General features: G+C 59.1%; 1 protein-coding gene across 7 annotated transcripts; it reads right to left on the bottom strand.

Annotated features, from left to right (window-relative positions):
* Positions 1 to 202: 202 nt before the first annotated feature.
* Positions 203 to 21,842, bottom strand: RNF41 (ring finger protein 41). 7 transcript variants are annotated; one of them, XM_082332597.1, is made up of 8 exons: positions 21,753 to 21,842; positions 19,547 to 19,727; positions 18,814 to 18,986; positions 6,847 to 6,959; positions 3,597 to 3,868; positions 2,671 to 2,806; positions 2,257 to 2,360; positions 203 to 1,718 (listed from the first exon to the last, which is right to left on the bottom strand). In XM_082332597.1, exons 4-8 carry the CDS (start codon positions 6,934 to 6,936, stop codon positions 1,367 to 1,369), a joined length of 954 nt encoding a protein of 317 aa, XP_082188723.1. In that variant the 5' UTR covers positions 6,937 to 6,959; positions 18,814 to 18,986; positions 19,547 to 19,727; positions 21,753 to 21,842; the 3' UTR covers positions 203 to 1,366. The 7 variants fall into 7 exon arrangements, with proteins under 7 accessions (XP_082188723.1, XP_082188722.1, XP_082188725.1 ...); XM_082332596.1 differs by lacking the exon at positions 18,814 to 18,986; XM_082332599.1 differs by lacking the exons at positions 18,814 to 18,986; positions 19,547 to 19,727 and having other exon boundaries at positions 21,753 to 21,829.
* Positions 21,843 to 22,110: the final 268 nt, after the last annotated feature.

Genomic DNA, 22,110 nt, shown 5'->3' with positions numbered 1-22,110 from the left:
CGTCCCTCCCGGGGAATCAGCGCCCGGGAAAAGGCGTTCATCGATCTCAGCAACACAGAGACCCCGCAGCCCCCCCGGATGGGGAGGACCCCCCCAAACCACCCATTTCCCACGGGGACGGAGCCCCTTTGCCGGCCGCCCCCGCGTCCTCCCTGGCAGGGGCTGGGGAGCGGGCGCGGACCCCCGAGGCGCCGATAAAGCAACCAGAACGCTGTTTATTGATCACTTCAACCCCTGCCTCCCGCCAGCCCGAGCCGCGGCCGGAGCCGAGCAGTACAGACACCGGAGGAGAAAGTACTGTAAAAAACAACAAAACAAATGCAAATAAATTAAGTTCCCAACAAGTAAACGTAACCAGGTTCTGAGGTGCCTGTCCACGGTACTTCAAAAATAAAATAAAAGGGGGGAGAAAGAAAAACAGGAAAAGGCCAAAAGTAATACAAAAAAAATTACAGAACCACAGTCGCAAGTGTCTGGAAAAGGAACGCCAGTAACAGCAGAGAAAGCGGAGCCAAACACCGGCAAAGACGGGCAGGAGGGCGTGGGGGGCGTCGGGGGCTGCGAGCTGGGGGCGAGCGCGGGGACCCGGCCTCTGCCGGGGCGGAGAGGGGCATGCACGGAGAGAGGGGCCCGAGGGCTGCGCGGCGCCGCGCCGGGGACCGACGCTCCGAGGTCTGGCTCCAGGCGGCTGCGGGGCCGAGCAGGGCTCGGGCAGGGCCACGGGGCGACGCCGACAGCGCCCGGTGCGGGGACGGCCCCAGCCGAGCCTTCCCCAGCCGCAGGAGTGGGGAGCGGGCCCCGCTGCTGCCGTACTGCGCGGCCGGAGGCAAGGCTTGGAGAGACGGCGGCAAGGAGACACCGGAGAGCGAGGCGGAAAATCCAGAGAGGGAGAGAAAGCCCAGGGAGGATTCGGCCACCGGAGAAGCGAGAGCTGCCCGGGGCGGCGGGGTCAGTCCACAGCGAGAGCTGAGCTGGGCCTTTGGGTCTGGGCCGGACCAGGAGCCGGGCTTTGGGAGAGGCACCAGCACCCAAAGCGCGGGCTGGGTCGGAGGAGTCCAGCAGTACGTGTGGAGCGGCTGCTTTCAAGGAGAGGAAAGACATCGAACGGGGAAGCTGATCGGCAAGGGGCGAGCATGGAGGGGCTGCAGCGTGCGCTCACCGCTGGGCCAAGTGTTTGAGTAGTATTTACCAGAGGCGTTTAATCATTTCAGCTAGGAAGCAAGAGGCTCGAGGGAACAGTGCCCTAAGAAAACCATGTCGGTGACTCGGGAACACCAGCAGTTCTGACCGGCTACCCCCGGTCTCCACCTCTGCACCTTCCCCCTCCTCTCCCTCGTCAGCACGAAGCGTTTCTCTTTGGAAGTCCTTAGATTTCCTCCACTCCGTGTGCAAATATCATCACCAGTCCCGGCTCTAGCACCATGTCCTCGCCCATGTGCTGGTTTTCGCAGGCCATCACCACCACGGCCTGCTTGCCGGGGATGCGCTTGGCCACATAGTTCTCGTAGTACCGCCGGTTCATCTGGCGGGTCTCCAGCGTGGCCAGGCCCTGCGGCCAGTTCCGCTCGTGGGCGTTCTCGATCAGCTCGTTGATGATGGACGTGGGGCAGCCGCTCTCCACCAGCGAGCGCTTGATGACGGCCTGCAGCACCGCGTCCGGCGTGGAGATCATTCCGCCCCACCGCGTCACCCGGGCCGGCTGCAGGGAGTTCACCCACCTGGCGACAGACAGGGGACAAGCGGTCAGCACCGGCCATTTTTGGTCGCTCCCAGCAGCACGGAGGAGCTGGTCCGCTCCGCGCTGGGGAGCAAGGCTGGACGGGGAATGCCTCCCTTTCCCCACCCACCCCTCCCCTGTTTTCACCCCCAAACAGGACCCAGCTGCGGCATTCAGCTCTGCTGCTCCCTCCCCAGAGGGAGGGGAAGAAAGGAGAAGAGAAGCTGCGTCCTCCGGCCTTTCTCACGAGGAGGAAGGAATCTGGCAGCTTCCTGCTCGCGGGCAGGATGCAGGTGGAAGAATAAAAACGGTCCGAACCCATTGCAAAAGCAGCTCGCACGCCGCTCCCCAGCAGCAACGCCCCGCAACTGCCCCCTTGCTTTTGTGAAGCATTTTCTTCTCAAACCGCGCCTTCGCCTCGGAAGGCGCTTCACCCCCTCTCAAATCCGTCAGCGGAGCTGGCAGACTCCCAGCTCCACTCGCACCCCGACGCAGGGCTCCCCAGCTCCTCCCCGATCGCCGGGAGAACCAGCACTTACTCCAGGATTTCATTGTACTCGATGGTCTCCTCCAGGTTCTGCAGGTTGGGGTTGACGCTGCGGATGGCGCGCATGTAGGCCTTCAGCAACTGAATGTCCCGTTTCTGCAACAGGCAGGCCACAGCAGGGTTCGCAAAGAGGAGTCAGCACCGCGGCTACGCGGCACGAGACCAGACCCCGGCGCAGCGGCAGGGAGTAACGCGTCCCTGCCCGTCGCCTCAGCTGCCATCCCAGCGGCCGGACGACGGAGGTGCGGAGCAGCAGCAGGGCCCCGCTGCGCTCAGCTCGGGCTGCTCCGCACCCGCTTTCTTCGTCCACAAACCTTTTTTTGGCGTTTGGTGTCCAAGCAGGCGAGACCGACCCTCCCCACGAGAGACCCCGCTGCGAGGCAGCCCCGCGCACACGCGGACCCACCTGCTCGGCCAGCTGATGCTTGTGCTCTGCTGAGGTCTTCTCCAGCTCAGCGATTCTCGTCTGCTGCTGCTGCACCACGGATCTCAAATGCTTGATGCAGTTGTGGTTTGGCAGCTCATCTTTGGGCATTTCCAAGCTGCGGAGCATTACAAAAAAAGGTGGAGGCCCCACATTAGGGAAAGTTACACACCAAAGCACTTGGCGTAAGCACGTCAACAGTCTCCAGAACAAATCCAGTCTTGGAGGATGTGCCAAGAGGCCCGGGAAGCCCAGCGCCGTACCCCCCGATAGGTGCAGGAAGGCCTGTGCCCTGCCGCGTCTCGGGGCCAAGCCAAACGCTCTCGGGGAGAGCTACGGGAACAAACCACCACCGGGTCGGCAGGCGATGGGGGTTGTCCTCCTCCAAAGCGATCAGGGTTCTGGACCAGGTGCCACGGCAGGCAGCCCGTGGGCCTGACCCAGTCTCTGACAGTCAGCCACCATCTGGCTGCACGCTCCCAACACGTGAGTGGGACGGATATCGGCACCAGGAGCACAAGTGCCAAGGCCAGACCAGCCACCCACCGCTCCTGGCTCTCCGCAACATGCGGGAGGGAGCAGAGCTCATGCTGGAACTTGTCCCAAGGGGCTGGAATAGCTCTGGGCGGATTCACGAAGGCCCCAGTACCCCATTTCCAGCAGCCAACCGACACCCAAGCCCCAGCAACGAGCCGAAGAGCCAGGGGCTTTGAAACAAGTTTAAAAAGCAGTGGGTTGGACTAAAAACCCTTTCTGCAGCAGCATGGCCTTCAAAGCCCTGCTACCCCCGGAGCCCTGCGCCCAGGGGGCCAAAGGGTGCCAGGCACAGAACCCCGGTTTCCTTCCCCGAGCCTGTGGCCCCTGCTCTGCCCCCACCCCATGGCAGAGCCCCCCAAGGCCATCCTCACCCGCATCCCTGCTCGCAAGTCACCGGGCGCTTTGGATTGTGCTCGCAGTCATTGAGGTGAGACATCAGGTTGTCAAGTCGCACAACTGCCGTACAGCCGAAAACAGCGTTGTCGCAAGTGATCTGCAGCTTCGAGAGCATATTACGCATGATCCGCGGGACGGGGCGGAGGTGGGCAACCGTCACGACGCTGCGGTCCACGGGGCACGTCTGCTGCTGGGAGAACCACTGGGTGATGCAGGCATTGCAGAAGGCGTGCTCGCAGTGAGGAGCCTGCGGAGGGGCAGAGAACGGCCACGCGTTACTCGGACCCGCCGGGGAAGCGTTTGCTGGCTCGTGCGTGGGGGACAACCTGGACCAGAGAAAGGCTCCCCGTCTTCGAGGGGTGCCGCCCTGGGGGAGGAAAGCAAAGGGAAGAGGCACCCCCACTACACAAGCAGGCACGACGCCCGCACAGGGGAGCGAGACACCAAAAGCCAGACCTGCATCGACCGGAGCCACGCGCAGCACCTTCCGCTGCAACGCAAGAGGCGCTGCTGCAGAGCCGCCCTCCCTCCCCTCGGAAAAGCAGGTGCCCACCTTCATCCGCCTCTGGTTTTAATCTGTGTGCCCGGCCCCACCAAGGTCCTCTCTCCCCCCAGACACGCGGTGCCTTGCAGGCAGGTCAGCTCCCTGGGACGGGCACGGACCCCCCGAGCTGCGCTCCTGCTCCGCGCCAGGTAAGGCTGCCTCCTGAAAGGGCTGAGGGGGCCGGACGGATCGGGGTGCTAAATTTGAACATTTTTCCAGGGCAGATTAGAACATTACTTCACTGTATTTACACAGCTGGGCTCTGCTCTTGCGTTCAAGCTGCTGTTGAGAGAGTATTAAGACTGGGGAGGGGGAGCGGGACACACGCCAGCTCTTTGGAAAACACCGAGCTTTCTTCCACAGAGCAGAAACCCAGAGTTACAGGAAGGTCAGACGCATCCAGAGCTAAGTCTCATTTACAAGCTGCTCCCTCAGCGCCCGGTGCCGTGCAGGCTGCCTTGTACCAGCCGACCAAGGCAGATGACGATTGCGGGACGTACGCTGAATTAGGATTCACCCATTCAAGCTACAGGACCATCTTAGGAATTTTAGTGGCATCGCAGCTCAAGCCAACCGGCCCAGCGCCGCGTCTCCGAGCCAGCGGGCAGCTGAGCCTGCGTCAGAAAAGGCGGCGCGTGCCGGGCTCTGGCACGGGGACAGCCGCTCCTCTCCCTCGCGCTTTCCTAAAGTCCCGCTCTCCGAGGCTTCGGCTTTCCACTGTCCTCCGCAAAGCTGGCCTCTGCTCCCCTTGCGGCGTTTCATCCTCTCAAGCCCGTGCCCACCCCACTGAAGTTTAGCGATTGCGGTACCCCAGCGTCACCAAGCGCAGACTGGAGATGCGACAGATAAATCACACCAGTTTCGCTGGCTGCTACACACAGAGCACCACTCCGTGCCCGTAACACAGGGACGGGCACCAGGGAATCTCCATCCTTGCAGACAGGGAATTCTTGGGGCTGGATACGGCCCTGAGCCCTCTGAGGGTCGCTGGAGCTGGCCCTGCGCTGACCAGGCAGCGGGACCTCGCTGAAGGGAGGAACAAGGAAAGAGGCCTCGGGAATTTGCTCCCTCCAAACCAAGCTTGTCGGGGGGCACGGCTTGTGCCCGGCTCCAAACGCAGCCTCAGCGCAGCTCCAGCTACTGCGGTGCTGGCAGGAGCAGGAGGGCTGGTATCCAACAGACAGGCTGTGAAACACGCCCGAGAAAAGCCTGGGAACAAGGGAGTTTGTGATATCACAGTCTCAAAACGAGATTTAAATAAACCTGCAGCTTTCCCTCTGGTTTATGTGATGGCCTGTGATTGTGTTCACGTGTCAGCAGACTTTTTAAAATCAAAGCTTGTTTGACATAAGGGACTAGCATAGCTGGAAGGTGCTAACACAGGACTTGAACTGCACTAGATGGCAGCTGCACGCACCCCCAGCCCGCTGGCAGAGGGAGGGCTACAGCCCGCAGCCCCAGCCTCTCGAAGATCCCCACAAGGCAGCTTACCAGCACGGCACAAATCACAGCTTGTGTCACGCGGCTCATTAGTAAGCGATGAAACTTGCAATGATTATGCACACGTTTCAGATTCGCCCAGTTTTATTTTTAATCGTTTTATTTCAAATGAAACTGGATTTACGCAGAGGGTACTGAGCTACCCAGCACCTGGCCACAGCTCAGCCAGCGCAGGAACGCCGCCGGTGGCACAGAGACCCCGAAGGGAAGGGCAGGGAGCAGGGGGACAAAGTCCCATGTAGGAGCCAGCTCCGCTCAGCCGGCGGTGCTCCACGGCGCTCAGCCCCAGTGAGGGGCTATAAAAGCCCAGGTAACAGGGCTTAGCAGGACACAGTGACAAATACAGCCCTCGCAGCACCAAAAGGCGCGGGAGGGCTGGAGACCACGCAGTGCTCCCGAGGGACGCTGCGCGGGAAGAGCTCACAGTAACAGAGCTCACAGGAAAGCCCCGTCCAACTGCCCTTCTGCTTTGGGGGAAGCGGAGGAAGGAGTGGAAGCAGCAGCTCCCCGCACACGCCCTCCTTCCCCGAGCGGCTGCACAAGCTGCAGAGTGAGCCGGAGGATCCACCAAACCACCCGGCTGCGCCGGGCACGGGCAGAGCAGCGTGCTGGTAACCAGGGCTGTGGTCTGTCCCTCGTTGGTGGGCGGGAGAGCCGCGCCAGGCTCCCAACAGCAAGTAAAACAGATCAGCCCTGTAGCACGCAGGAAGCACGTGCGCAGGGAAGCAGAGAGGGTCAATCGAGCACAAAGCCATAAGCAAGGGACAGATTTTAGCATAGCTGCTGCCATCTCCGCCTTGGGACACCATCACTGGTATGCAGCTGCAGTCAGCTTTGGTAGAGTTAAGAAGGGAGTGAGCAATGAAGGAGTAAGGGAAACCTGTCCCAGCACCAGCTTATTCCTTCCTCCCACCGCCTTGCTGGCCCCAGGACATCCCCCCAAAGCCAGAACTTCAGTTCATTTCCACCAGATCTCACACAATCGCAGACTTTTATCCCTGGTGCTGCTTCCTTACCCGTGCTGTTGCCTTAAACCATTAGTAGGAAAGTTAAGAATCCATTGAGCTCACCTAATGCACACGCTGTGTGCGGCGCCCATCATCTGATCAAGACATCTAGAGGTCTGGAGCTGCAATCGGAGGCTTTCAGTAGCCACAGTCAGTGCTCAGACAGAAACCTACCTGAACCGGCTCCTCCAGGACCCCGCTGCAGATGGGGCATATAAGGTCTTCATCAACATCCCCCTGAAAACGTGCTACATCATACCCCATTGCTCATCACCGATGCCAGAACCCTGTGGAGGGAAAAACAAGAGTGGTTAGGAGCAGTCGAGCACCCCGTGCTGTCTGGACAGAGGAGGTCCTGGCCCTCACAACGTCCTGGCTCCCAAATTTCTGCTCTCTCCTCCCAGCGTGGCCAGCTGGGGTAGCCCCGGGCACGGCTGGGGCTGACAGCCAAGCGCCATACGGAGGAGCGCGCGGGGGGAAGCGGTCTCAGCCCCCTTTGCTGTGCTGAACTGCTCCTCGGTTTTGACAGGCTGCTGGCATTGCTTCTCTCCCACACATGTCATTACTAATCCTGCTGCAATTTTTCTACTTGCTGGTTGTTGGGGTTGGTTTTGCACAGCTCTATTTGGTTTACAGAGGAGAGGGCAGCACGGGGGCACCTCTAACGAGTGAGCCCAGTCCCATGGGCCGCGCAGCGGGATGCGTGCCAGGGACCATTCCTGGGCACAGCCAGCCACCCGCCAGCCTCGCCGCATCGGCTGCGGAGGAACCGGCTCCCTCCCTGGGAACAGCAGCCCCGCCGGCTCCTGGCACCCCAGCTGCTGGCATTGTCCTCTGCGGCCGTCGCCAGCAGCTTTCCCACTCGGCCCAGCAGACGCGGAGCAAAGACACCCAACACCATCTGCAGCAGAGCGTGACCTCAGCTGGGTGCTCCCGCGCCTGGACGAGGAGTCCCCACGGCTCAGCAGGGCTGTGGGGGCTCCCGCTCCCAGCACAGAGGCTGGGCAGCCCCCCGGGCGCCAAGTCCCCGTCCCTCCCCGCCAAGGACGGCATTCCCAGGTAACGCCGTTCACCAGCTTCTTACACCATTTGCCAGAGGCCGACCTTGAGCTCTGCCCCGGCGCACCGGCAGTTACCGGAGCCTCTGCAGCTTGTCGCTAAAGAGCCAGCTCCTCCTCTCCCATTCTCACCAACATCAAAGTCGGTGACAAACCGCCACGGCCATACAGATTCACACTGCACTTGGCTCCAGATAAGGGAGTCCCCACCCCAAACACAAGCAGGAGCCAAGAGGGGACGGGAGGTGCGTGAAGGCACGTGGACAGCGCATGAGGCTCCGAAACCACCATCCCTGCGGTGAGGAGACTGCGGCACGGCAGCGCTTCCAGCTGTGCAAACACCAGGAGCATCTACCTGCTCTGGAGGGCAGGTAGGAACTCGCCCTGCTGCTGCGCCGCAGCCAGATGTGGCCACCCAGCCGCAGCCAGATGTGCCGAGCTCCTGCACCTCAGCCGAGCTGCTTGCACAACGCCACGCACCTCCCCAGCCCGCTCCTCGCAGCCGAAAGAGCTTTGGCTCTAGACAGAGGCAGCAAGCAGAGCTGGTTGTGGAAGCCGTTGCCTGCTCAGCTAGAGCAGGGAGGAGAGAGGGTGACGGATGGACAGAAAGGGAGGCTGTAGGTAATGCAGGTGCTGCACGGTTGGCCCTTGGGACCCTCCCCAAGTCAAAGGGCAGCAGGGAGGGACTTTAATCAACTCAGCGGACACCGTGAAAGTCAGACGATAAATCAGGTCCACGTGCGGATGGTTTCTTTGCTTCCACAGAGCGGGCACAGACAAAAGACTCCTCTGAGGGAGGCTGGGGTGGGGAAAGTCCCTGTGTCGGTTTGCAATTCAGATAACAAGATTAATGGCTGCAGCCTGGAGGGAGCACAGATCTCCGAGCCACTAGGATCGGTTGCTCTTAAACCTTCCCACGCCTTTGGACAGATGCTGCTCTCCTCCACTGGGAAGGAACCCAAATTCCTTCCCATCCCTTTATGAGCCACTCACACTGCAAGTCTCAGCACCTCCACCACATTTACATTGGGTTCAAACCAACTGGAAGGGCAAACACGGATGGGGAGGACTCGGCACAACAGCTCCTGGCTGCCAGCTGAGCCACAGCGCCCGTGCAGCCTGCTAGCCCCCCACCACAGAGGTGCTTCACTTGGCAGCTGGGACCACTCCGACCTTCTCTGCTGCTCAGTGCTCAGGCACTGCTTCGTGCCCTGGTGTCTTAATGTGCCTCTGAATCCACGAGCAGCTCCACGAACAGCCCGCCCTCTCCGCCTGCTCGGGAGGCACAGCGCCTGCTCCTGCACGGGCACTCAGGTATCGGAGTGGAACTGCACTGGGCACCGCTTCTTCAGAACCACGCTCCCTAGCGACTCGGCTTTCTTTGTCTTTTGCTTCCAAGCTTCCAAATTCCAACATCATCCTTCCAACAAACAGCTGGGCAAGACACTAAACATCTTCACATCCACTCAGGAAAGAGCCGAGCAGAGGGCAAAACACGAGCACTGAAAGCCAGCCTTGCCATCTGCCAAACAGAAACCACATCAAAACTCGCTCCAGAAAAATTTCAGCACCTGCACGAGTCTGAGAGCCTCCGAATTTGTCGCCTTCCTCGCCCCAGCCGTTCCCCCTTCTGCCAGGGCTCATCCCTGGGGCTCTGCCAGCGCGCTGAAGCAAGGAGCGCCCTGCTGCTATCGCGAAGCAGGAACAGGAGAGCTGGAAGCGTCTGCAAATGCTGGAGTGAGATGGAGCTGGCAACCCAGCCTCCCTCCTGCTAGATCCAGAGGTGAATTAATGACCCGGCCCCGCAGGATACTGGATACACTCATTCCTCCCTGGGCTCAGCAACCTGCAGGATGGCTCCAAAGAAGGTATCGTATAGCTAATGTGAGCAAGCCCGACTTGCGCGGTGCTTCTCAGCAAGAGCGATGATTCACGGGCTGCAGGGATCCATCATGTGCTGAACAAAGCACAAAGAGCTTAGAAAATACCTTTCCTGGAAGGGCTTGCAGAGGCACTCAGGCACCAGGGTGAAGTGGAGCCAAACCATCTGCAACGCGGGCAAGACACGATACGGGGGGCGAAGGCTGAGCAGGAACCCAGACAAACCCACTCTTAGAGGAAACTGCTTCTGCAGTAAACAGCGCCTGCCACCTATCATTACACCTGATTGAAGCGATCCTGCCCTCTCCAAACACGCACAGCTTCTTGACCCCAGCACCATCAGCCTCCCTAGGGCTGGGCAGGGCGAGGGGACAGTTCGCACAGATCCAGAGGCCAGTCGCAGAACCAGGCTTTAGCCCAAATTACAGAGAAAAGCAGGGATAAGTCACTTTTCCCCCCCCTTCCCTCCGCTTCCCTTGTCACCAGGCTCCTGCCTTGTCTTTGGAGATTGCCATCTTCTTGGCCTGGGGACTTCTAATGCCTGCACAGCTGCTCAACACAGAAGAGATCTACATAGCAACAAGGGCTTGATGGTATCAGAGAGCATCAGTAATTAACAAGTCAAAAGCACTTTTGACATTCCTATCTTTACCCAAAGCCTCCTCAGCATCCACCGGGAGACAAAGGTTCCTAATAAGCCCTTGGGGAAGTAGAGGAGAGGAAAGGGGAAGGCAACAGCTCGCTGCCCAGCTGGTTAGAGCTGTGCTGCACCAGCACAGCCCAAGCCTGTCCCAGCCCCTCGGCAGGGATCCCCCAGCTCCCCGATTGCTGCCGAGGGGCCGGTGCCTCATCTCAAGCCCTGACTTTTGCTGCTCTTCCATGCTCCCCATAAACCCGCCATTTAAATACGCAAAGATGACATCTACAAGTTAAGGCAGACCATCACTGTGAACTCCCCCCTACTCCAGCCACAGGACATTCATTCCTACCCAACGCATTGCAGTTTTGCTCCAAATCTTGGGCAAAAAGGGGCTTCATTCAGTTGTCTGGCATGAGCTTACCCCCACCCTTCAAACGGCGGCGCAGGATCACAGCGAGCGAGGCTGGGGCTCCTCTGACCCAACGCACATCTGCCCATCTTTCGTCTTGGCAACAACCACAGAGATAAGATTTCTGTGGTAATACTGCGCTGTCTTCAAGCACGATAACTAACTGCTCCTGCCCCCGGAGGAAAATTCAGTTGCTGAGAATATTTTTTTCTGTTGACAAAAGGAAAATTAATGGCTTAAAAAAGCTCCCCCTCCTCCTTGGAAAAAAAAAAGTCTGCATGGGAGCCCATGGATTTGTTCCACAGCCCCCAAAGCACATGTTCACATGTTCCCTCCTTTTTGCCACAATATGTTCAAGCCACTGGATCCCAGACGCTCCGGCTGAGCCAAGCTTTCTGCCTGGTCGACTGCTCCAGGCGCAGACTGTGGAGCAAGCCAGCACCTCCTAGCTCCGGAGGAGCTCTCCGCTCCGCTGGCACAGGGAGGCTGACTCATCTGGAGCTCGCAGGGTTGCACCCCCACGCTCCTGCTCCCCCACACAGCCAGCTCTCCCTGGCCAGCAGCTGTTCCAGGCTACAAGCACAGCTGGGCAAGGATCCAGAGCAACCTGGCAAGGGCCTGGCCCTAGACAGCTTTGCTGGGAAAGCAGCATCTTCCACAAGACCTTCCCAGCACTGCTGGCTGCGGGTCCCAGGGCAGGAGCAGACACCTGCACCGTGCAAACAGCGTGCCGGGCTGTCGGGAGACACTGACTCATGCCCAGGAGCTGACGAGTACAAGTATGAGCAACACGAGCAAGGACCAGCGCAGAGGCAGACAACAGCACTGGAAGGGAAGCGAGTTTCACCCAGGTGAACGATGTGCTGGCTACAAAACCTCCCGGGCCCCCGGCAGCCCAGAGCCTGAGAAGGCCAAGGTTTGGAAGAGGCACGGACCCACCTCGACCCGCGCAAGCGGAACAGGCGACAGGGGCGACCTGGCACTCACAGCTAGAGCTCACCGAGACAAACCAACCTGGTCCTAGGCAAACAACAAACGACAACGATGAGAACAAAGCGATCGCAGGAGCGGAGCCGGCACCTACCTACTAAACGCGTGGCAAAAAACGTGCCTGGAAAATCAGAGCAGAATGGTCAGTAAAGCCAACGACCGGACGAAGAGCAGCGACCACCCCAGGGCCTTGCGTTGGAACGCAAAGGTGTCCAGCTCCTCCCCGGGGACACCAGCCGCTGCCAGCATCTGCCGGCTCCGCTGCCTACCCTCCTTTTAGCAGCAGATCCGCGCAGCCAGCCCCTCTTCTGAGCCAGTATCTGGTGCCACTTCACCAGGGAAGCCCATCCCTTCTGTGGAAATACAGAAGACAAGACAGAATCCCTTAAAAAATTAAAAACAAACAAACAAAACAAATCAAACTTAATTAGCCTGTGCTGGAAGTCTCCAGCATCAGGCTTTGCCGGGTTCTCAGGGAAAAAAGACACCATTTTCTCATTATTTCCAATATAAGTGTTGCCAACAGATACCAGAGCCGCTTTGCAGCTGGGATAGTTCGGAAGAAACCTGTTCTGTGAGCAATGGTGGTTTTAATAATCTTTCCTAATTTCATCAGCTTTGTGAGCCAAAAGAAATAGAATTAAAACCAGAAAGCAAGGGGGAGGGAAGGAAAGGGGGAGAAAACAACATATGGATGCAAGAGGGGCTGTTCTGTAGCAGTTCAAGCCCAGCATGGGAGCCAGGACACCAGCGATCTTCTCACTGGTTTGCACTGTGTGTGTTCTGGGAGACCACACTTTGTTGTCTCTGTTTCCCTGCTGTGAGTAAATACATAACATCTCCGGGGGGCTGCACGGTTTCTGAAGCAGTCTTGCTGCTGCTGGAAAGTTTCCAGGGGTGGGGAAAAAAAAGGGACCCAGAAGCTTAAAGAAGTCAAAGTTTTGCAGCAACCGGCTCCCAGCCCCCAGGATCTGCATCCATTTAAGATGGCCTCTGCTCCCAGGAGTCCAGGTCGCACCAAGGCAAGAGGCTGCCGGCACCGCCGGTGGGACGGCAGAAGACCAGGGACAGCCAGTCGCCGGGACAGAGCTACAGAGCAGAAGCTGCCCCGTCGGTACCCGGGGGGAGCGCAGGGGCTCTGCAGGGGGGCAGACGTTTGGCTGAAGGCCTCTGCTGGGCTCCATCGCCCAGCGCGGGCGAGGAGGCTGCTCGGATAGGATCAGGGCTGGCGCCGGGACGCAGGCGAAAGGGCTCTGCTCAGCCAGATCTCTGGTCTGACAAGCAGAGGGAAGACGGAAGAGTCATCAGCGTTGAAGCCGTGCCCATGTCCATGCCTCGCAGCGTTAAAGCGGCTCCTAACTGACCTGACACAATGGACGTTTCACAGGAAACCCTCACGTCAGCAACCAGCAGCCTGTTCCCGTACAACGGGAGAGCATTCACCAGCCCAAGGCAGCCAGCGTGCAGAGCCGCGAGGGTCTGCGGCTCTCGTCCTGCGAGCAACCCAGTTAGTGCAGCCCAGCTGGCCAGGGGCAGCTTGCCAAGCCCGGGTGATTACTTGCCTGCCCTCCTGCCAGCACCGCTCACTGCGGCTCACGACATCCCCCGGCATCCGAAGTCTCTGCGTTTTAGAGCGTGGCGCAGCTGTGACAAACCTGCTGGGCCCCCGCAAGCCCCATACCCGAGATGAGAGCCCAGCGCACGGCCGCCCTGCCCCGGGGCAGAGCCGCCCAGCAGTCGTGGGGTGCTGGGGACCCATCAGCCAGTGCCATAACACCCCCAGCGTCAGACAAGAAAGGAAGAGCGGTCTGAAACTGAAGATTAACAATACTGAATCCGAACACGCAGCATAATCTAAAGCCGGCTAAAAGTCCCTCTGCCTGACCTAGTTGTCCAGCGACCCAGTTTCTAAACCACGCAGCACAGCGGGACAGAAACGAGCCCGGTGCGCGCTGTGCATTCCTGGCTGGAGCCACTGCCCTGCGCTGCCAGGCCTGGCAGGGAAACGAAGGAGGAACTTGCTGGCACACAGGCCGAGCACAAACCCAAACTTTGCCCTAATCTGGAACTACGAGCTCTCTGCTCAGATACAGGCCCCATTAGGACTTAACGGCAAGGAAGAGCTGGCACAGCGTACATCCCGCAACCTCCTTGGAAGCGAAACGCCAGCAGCGCAGGTCTGGCTGCCGCATCCCCCACGGCTCCTCCACCCGGGGCTGCGCACCCAGCACCCGCGTGGGTGGGAGTCACGCAGCTCTGCGTTACGGAAGCGCGAAGGCAGCGAGGAGAACAAACGCTCGGTTTCACGAGATACAGGCTGGGGGCCAGCCACCTTCCCCGCTGCGCTCGCCTCGCTGCCCGGGGCTTCGGCAGCTCTGTCGAGCCCCACAGACCTGGCCGGACCGTTCCACACCACTGCGTTTATAGCTTTGACTTGTATCAGACCTTCCTGGTCTTTTTGATCATTACCTTGACTTCTCTGGTACAAAACGACACCCTGTGCTCACCCGTGTTACGCGTTGCTCAACAGAGCGGATCTGATTTCAAAAGCCAGTACCAAAACCGAGCGGGGTCCAGAGTCCACCCCGCGCGGGCGATCCCCGGGCTCAGCCACGCACTTCTCGTGTTCGGTGCTGCCGGCGAGGCCTGGAGAGACAACTCAGCGGCTGCAGGATCAAATTCACGGCATTGCTCTGCCCGTTCCTTCGCTTCTTCCCATTTTGTTGGCATCTGGCTTGCCTGCCCATGCGGAATAAGCCTGCATGGTTTAGTGGTTTTCCCAGGAATTTCTGCATGCATCCGAGACATCTACGAGCGTAAGAAACTGCTGGCACAGAGGAGAGTGCTGGTCTGCAGGTCAGGACAGTCGCCTCACCTGCCTGACTTCAGTTTCTCCACCAAGAGCAACCGGTGAAGAGCAGCAGATACGACAAACCAGTTCTGCCTGCGTGCACGCCACCAGTAACCACCAGCTGCTTGGCCTGTGCATAATTAACCACCCCAGTAATGACACCGCCGAGCAGCAGCACTCCCTCCCCACCGAAAAAATTGATCAGACACTCAAAGAGCCTCAGCTGAGATGTGACTCCTTCGCTCCTCTCCAGCGTTAATACCCAGGGCCTCTAATTGCTGTTGCACATACGCAGGAAGCAGACAGCAATTTAAAGCAATTTACGCTCCACTCGCAGGAAAAGCCAGCGAAGCAGTCCTAACAGCAACTCCGGTTTCGGGGCAGAGCCCAGCAAGCCGTCGTGCCCTGCGATACCGCAGCGTTCCAGCGGCGCGGCTCGGCAGCACGACCTGTTAAACCCTGCGTACGGACCAGGACCACGGCGGAGCTGCGCTCCGGGCTCAAAGGGGACAACTGCACCGAGGAGCCGGGTTTGACCGACTTACAGGACGCTAACTGCTATCTTCGTTCTTGCTTACTAATCCTTTAAAGAGTTACCACCCGCTTCGACATAATTGTTGAGCTAATGTACTTGTTTTGGAACAATGGTGACATGAGTTAATTCGTTCCTTCTCCAAGCCGTTTCTTTCAGCAGGAACAAAACCCGACGGATTCGGCGTGCTCGCTGCAGTCCCTCCCGCACCTGAAATAATCGATATCCCCCAGGCTTAAAACTTCTCTTAGGTGGAGGTGTTTCGTCAAAGCGTTTTAACCAGTTAGCAGAGGCTTCAGGAACGACTGACTGTAATCCACAGAGTTTTAGTACATGTTATTTTGATTCAAGAGGCCACAGGCAAAACACATGAAAATATTACTCATTATTTGCTAATTAAAAGCCAAAAGCATTGAGAGTACAAATCTAACAGCTCTTTCCATGAAGATCTTTCCTCCAGTGTCGATCTTCTGTTTGACATTAGCCCACATCCAGAGAGCAGAACTTTCCAAAGGAAAACAAAAAATAAAACCCCCTTTTTCTGAAAAGCCTTTCCCAAGTCAAAGGAAGCTTTTGCCCAAGTACACACAGGCAAACAAGATCAAAAGGAAAGCGGGGTTAAACAATCGTTCTCGGTTGTATAATAGGAGGAAAACACATCAATCGTGAGGCCCTACCCATGCTCAAGATCCCATTTTGGTAGCTGGTGGAAGGACAAACAACGCGTTGAAGAGCTCCTATTGCTTAACCCCTGCAGAATCAGGCTCGAGGGCTTTGCCACCCAGCAGGGCCGTTCCTTATTTTGGGAAGCTCTTCAGGATGACCAAAGCCCGGCTGATAGTCCTGGCAACACCTACAGCCATCGTGCCTAACGCTGGCAGCACCTCGAAATCCCATGACATGAAACAACGCTACTGGTACCAAAAAAGCACAGCCAGCCTGCAGTCCCTCCCAGCTGGGACCCAACAAACTCATCCTGTTCTCTCTACTCTTAATGCATTGGAAGGATTTAAGTGAAAGAGGCCAGAGGCAGAAGAGCTTGCTGGGGAAATTAGCCACCTCTGGAAAGCAAAAAAAAAAAAAAAAAAATCTTTGGGAAGTTCCTCGAGGTGGCTGCTGAAAGCGGAGCGGCTCTTAGCACACCGAGCTCACACGCTGTGCAGACAGGGTCACCTCTGCACCTACCGAGGCGAAGGGCGACCTAACAGGGAGGCGGACAACCCTGCGCGCAGCCACGGGGCAAGGGCGTTATCCCCTCGGACTGGGCAAGGCTCATCGGAAAAAGCAAGCCAAGCAGCCCAGGGAAAACTCGGCGCTGCCCCATGCCTCCAGCACAGCCTGCTCGCTGGCGCGCACTGGCCACAAGACCACCTTTATCCATCCCATCCCCGGACGGAGAACTGAAACGGCAGCCCTCTTCCAGAGCCGTGGGACGAGGGGAAGCGACATCCACGGAGCAGATCAAACCCCTGCTCCGCTCCAGCCACCCTTGCCCTCAGCCTGCGAGGAGCGTGACAAGATCTCCCGGGCCGCCAAGTCCTCGGCGCTGCATCGAGTCCTGCAGCCCTGTGAAACGCGTGAACAGGAACCGCAGCTGACTGCGAGCCTCTGCTTCGCAACCGAAAGCGGCTCAGGGAAGGCAGTTTGTTGCTGCAGGTCGCTGAGCCATGGCAACGACTTCTGGGGGGGGGGGGGGGGAAATAAAAATCACACGTTGTTTCAGGAACATCAAGGTCCTGCTCTTAATATTAAAGACATTCTGACAGGGTGGCCTGACCCGGACCTGCTGAGCTGCCCAGCCAATTCCTGCCCTTCTGCACTTCTTTCACATCAAGCCCTTCCAAAGCTCAGGAATTCAATCTACAGCGCTGCGAAGGGGCTTTGACGCCTCAGACAGGCCTGCCAAAGGGGCAGAAATAATACGCCAAACCTCACAGATATGCAACGACACGGGGACGACTGGGAGAACGCTCAAAGCTCAGCACCACTTTGGTGTCGGGGAAGGAAACCTCACGGCAGATTTCCACAAGACAGCATTATATTCCTCCAAAAACATTCCAACAGGAGGGGGACGTGCTCCTTTACAGGGCTACACCCACGCTTCGCCTCCTGCCCCGGCCAAGCGCTCGCCTGCCTTGCAGAGGCTGCAGTGCTGGGGCGAGACCCTGCCCGAGACCCTCCCGGCACAGGAGGGCTGTCACCATCACCGATCACCCTCAGGAACGGGGGCTACGCTCGGTCTGGGTACCGCATACAGAGCCGCAGCCTCCCAAGCCTCAGGTTCCTACGCCCCAGGTGTATTAGAAGGGAAACGTTCAACATCCAGGCAGAAACACACATTTGGGGTTTTGTTCTTTCTGCTGCAAGCTCAGAATATTCTTCCCACTTGCTGCATTTCAACACTGCAAAGTCCATTTTGCGTGAGCTCTTTCTGCAACAGCTCCTGCCTACCAGGAACGCGGGCAAGAACTAAACGAGGTCCTGCGACTTGGGGTACGAGCTCCCACTAAAAACAACCCAAGCCACCGGCTGCCCTCCCCGGCTGTCGCCCGAGCTCTGACACATCCCGCAAACCCCAGAGAGCACGGAGGAATGCGGCGCAGCACGCTGCCGCAGCCCACGGCGTGTCTACAGGCAGTTGCAGCAAGACCAGAGGAAGACGTTGCCACCGACAGCCCAGAGGCAGGAACCCGGCCCCAGCCCGCTTCTGTGGGGCTGCACGTTCCTCATCGGCGCCGGCAGAGACACCGGCAGGCTCTGACCGGGACGGGGCCTCGCGCGCGCACCGGGCCCCGCACCCACGAGCAGTGGTTTGTCTGGAGAGCGATCATGGCTACAGAGAAGGACGCGAAGGTCGGCAACGCGGGTTTCCCTTCGTTAGATAAGCAGAACAAGCCACTTGTTAACAGCTGGGGCCATGCTGGAATCACACAGCGCAGCTTCATCCAGCTCTGCCAAGCCTTTTATGTTGTGGTCCATTACGGTGTCAAGACACCAAGAAAATGAAAAGCCTAAATCTGAAGTTAAACTAGTTTATGTTTGGGTTTTTTTTCCCCCCTCCCAGCAACAGCAGATGCAAATCACAGCCAGCAAAACGTCCGAGTACGCGCACTCAGTCACAAAAAGCATCCCGCATCGCTGCTCCACCAGTAGCCTGTCCCCTCCCAACTCTAACTGCTCCGCCAGACGTGGAAGCGGTGCCTTGTCCCAAAGGAAGCCACGCCGGGCAGTTTGTTTCAAGGGGGCAGACGTGCTGCTCCGGTAGCTGCCACAGAAAGGCAGGTCTGGCAGGCGGGAGGATGCCCGGGAGCCACCACCTCCGCCAGCAGCACCCCGAGAGGTCCCAGCTCCTCAAACGGGAGGCGAGGATTCCCAGGAGCCTGGGGCAGAACCCGGGCCCCTCCGCAGCCTGGCCCGCGCAGGTCGGCCAAGCCTGCACGCTCCCGGTCAGACCCACCTTCGACTGTCGGCACTACCGCTGTACCGAGCGAGTCCAGCCCAGCTGCCACATGGAAATCATACCACGGGAAGACCAAAGAGCTTTTTGCCTTTAGTCTAAAGCATTTAGATGCGAGGGATCTCTTTAGGCTTGGTGAATAATCCCACCCTCACAGCAGAACAGCACGGATCCTATTCAGTAAGAAGTGTTTCCTGTTTTCTGCCGCGAGGAGCCCACACAAGCTGCGAAGCCCCAGCAGTTGGCCAGTCACCAAGCCGACTGATCAGCGAGAAAACACAGGCGGAGACCGCTGAGCAGCGCAACTCGCGGCTGGCTTTTACCTTTGTTTGAAGTTCGCTGTGCATTGCCTCCAGCTGCCTCTGCAGCCTTTGGGATGCCTTTCCAGAACGCCAGATTCGCCAGTGGGCTTCGTTAACAAAGCACTTTCCCTGCAAGTCACAGGGAACCTCGCTCTTTCGAGAGCGCTCTGGGAATTCCAGTGTCTGCCCTTCTTCTAGAGCACCAAGTGAAATAAGAGATACAGAAATCAGGCAGGGGCAGTTTTTAAGCCAGTTTGGCAGGATTTATTTTAAACCTCTGAAATTTAAGGAAGATCTCGCTATTTCCCTGTAGACATTAATTTACAACAAAGGTTCTTGAACAGCTTTACAGCAAGAGCTGTGTCCTTCGCTGTGAACCTGCAGGCCCGTGAACAGCAGGCTGTGATCTCTGAACAGCGATCTAGGCAAATCTGCCGGGGAGAGATCAGGCAGCTACAAGCTGCGAGCACAGCCGTACGTGTCGCACTGTCAGCTGCGGCGGGGGGACTGTCAAGACACACACAGATCTTTTTTGTTAGCAGAGCAAAAGCAAAGTTTTCAGATAAATATGACTTCAAAGGTATTGGCAGCAGCCAACTGAAAGCCCTGGAAGCATATATAAAGAAACACCCCATAAAACTGCTGATGTAACTCTAACTGTTCACATGTCAGAGGCTCCACGCGTGTGGAGGAAGGACTTAAAGCTCATCCCCCGTGCGCAGATGGAGAAAGTTTTGAGAGATATTTGATTTACCTTCCGTGGCAGAATTCCTCCCTAAGTAGCAAAGAGGCAGGGCTGGGCTGGGTTTACTCTTTTCAGGGAGACGCTCCCAATGGCCCATCTTTTCCCCTTCCTCTTCTACCGTTTAAAATGTCATTCTTCGAGGGCCAAGAGCCGCTGCCACGCAGAAGTCATAAGGTCAGACAGGACAGATCTAGTCACAGGGGAAAAAAAAAGGGAAGGAGAAATGAGCACGGTAAAAACCAAGGTGGAAGGCTGCGCCCTGCCCTTCACCCCCTCTCAGGGCCCAGGTGAAGACACCTCGCTTCCTCCACACAGGAACCCAGGCCTTCAGCCCCACAGAAGACAAACCCGCATTTCCCAAAGAGCCTTTGCAACGCTCCTAAAAAGCGGAATACCCTGCGCAGAAACGCCTGCCACGCAAGCCCCGCACGCCTCCGACACAGATACACGTTCCCCTGGGGACAAGGGTCTGAAGTCGGTCACGAGAACGCAGAGAGCCACCACATCTCACCCGCTCCTTACCCTGCCTTCCAACCATATAAAAAATTCCTCTGCCTTGCCTCTTCTTTTTTAATTTAAACGGCAAGAATAAGGGTCGCTCCGGAGCCCCCAGCCAGTCCGAGCGCCCTCACGCATCCCAGCCTCCCCGAGAGGCTGAACGCGACCGAGCCGGCGATCTAAACATCGGTTGCCTCCCAGTGGCACTTTGCTTCGGAAATTCCAGCCCTGGGCCAGAATTCCACTCACCTCAAACCCCCACCTCACTCGGCCGGGAGAAAAGCTGGGACGAGAGGCGTTTCCAGCGGGACCGCTGCACTGCCGGAGCGCACCGCGTGCGGGGAAAGAAACATTTGCCCAGTAGGTAAAGTCTCAGCTTTTAAGTTACGCAATCCTGCTAAAAATAGTTTTTCCCAAATGCTACCTTAAGATCTTCTGACACAAATCCAAGTTTTTCTTGCAACTCCTCTGCTCGCTCTAGCGTTGCGAAAATTGACAGCAGGGGAGCCTGAATCAGAAAAACTGCTTTGCTTTTTATCCGCCGGTCTCAGCAACAAGGATAAAACCAGCTCAGAAACAGCCCTGGACGTCACCGCCGCGCTGAACCGGGCACAGTGACACCCGGCTCCCGAAGCCACCACAAGCAGCTTTGTTATTATAACAAAAATTTTATCTGATGCTGTTGCATTTTTGGACGTATTTACCACTTAAGACTGTAGTAAAACAGACCAAGGCCCTTCCTGTCAGAGGAGACGCCGCCGAGCTCAGGTGCTTACAGTCGAGACGAGCAGCAGCACGCGGCCTGCTTCGTGAAACCTCGCTGCAGATAAAGCCTCACCCCATTTAATTACCGACTGCCCTCTGCTTCCCACCCTCCCCAGACAGACAGACAGACAGATAGACTTCGTGATGTGCTCCGAAGGTCGGGCCTCCGGGAATGGGGAAGCTGCGCTCCCTCGCCGTGAGCGGCGGGCGCTCTCCTTCCAGGGCTGCTGCCTGCAGGGGACCCCTCGCCCCGGAGCACCCCGGCCCCGGTGGGGGTCGGGACGGCCCCAGTCCTCGCTGCACCACGGCAGCACCCGGAGGCTGCAAATAATTTGTCACCGGAGCAACTTCCAGCCCAAGCCAAGCCCTTCCTCCAGACGCCACCAGAAGAGGAATCGCCGGGGAGGCCGGGCGCGCTTCGGACGCTGGCTCACCGGGTGGGACCGGCCACGGCGCCGGCCACCGCGCTCTTCGGTTTTCACGCCGCCTCTTCGGCCTCCGCCCAGCGCCGGGCACGCCGAGCCCCGCGGAGCCCGCCCGGGCGCCAGCGCCGGGGACGCCTTACCGGAGCCGCGGCCGGGCCGTCAGCGCCCGACGGCACAAAGACCCCGCGGCGCCGGGGCCCTGCCCCCGCCTCGGCGCTCTCGCTTCCCCGGCGGGGCTCCGCGCCCGCCCCCCGAGCGGCGCCCGCCGCCGGCAGCCCCCTCCCACCGCCCCGGCCCGCACCGCACGCGGGCCGCGGGCGCCCCGGGCTCCCGCCAGCCCGGACCCGCCTCCACGAGCCCCCGCGCCCCGGAGCCGCAGCGGCCCCCAAGGCCCGGGCACCCCCCGGCCGCCGCCTCCCCGCGCTCCCGGGGCCGCGGCGCCCCCGGCCCCACAGGGCCCCCCCCGCCCCGCCGCAGGCCCGGCTCCCTCCCGCCCCCTCCCGCCCCGCAGCCCCGGCCTCACGTACCGCCTGCCTGCCGCCCGGGCCCGGCCCGGCTCCGGGACGCCGCGGGGCTCAGGGCCGGCCGCGGCCTCCACCGCCTCCCCCCGCCCGGCCCCGCCGCGCTGCTACGCAACCCCCGCCCCGCCGGAAGCGCCCGCCCCGCCACGGGCCGGAAGCGGCGCTCTGGCCGGCGAGAGGCGCCGAGGGGCCGGAACTCGCTGGTCGGGGCGGGCTCTATGACCCGCGCGGGGCGGGGAGTGGGCGGGGCTTACTGCTTCCCTCGCCCCCCTCAGTCCCGCCCCCTCTGCACCGCCATTCGCTGGCGGCGCGGCACGCCCTCCGCCCCCCGTGCGCTGATTGGCTGCCCGGGGTGGTGGCCGGC

This window comes from Platalea leucorodia, assembly GCF_965183815.1.
Source record: "Platalea leucorodia genome assembly, chromosome: 23".
NCBI lineage: Eukaryota > Metazoa > Chordata > Aves > Pelecaniformes > Threskiornithidae > Platalea > Platalea leucorodia.
This window is presented reverse-complemented; position numbering and strand designations above follow the sequence as displayed.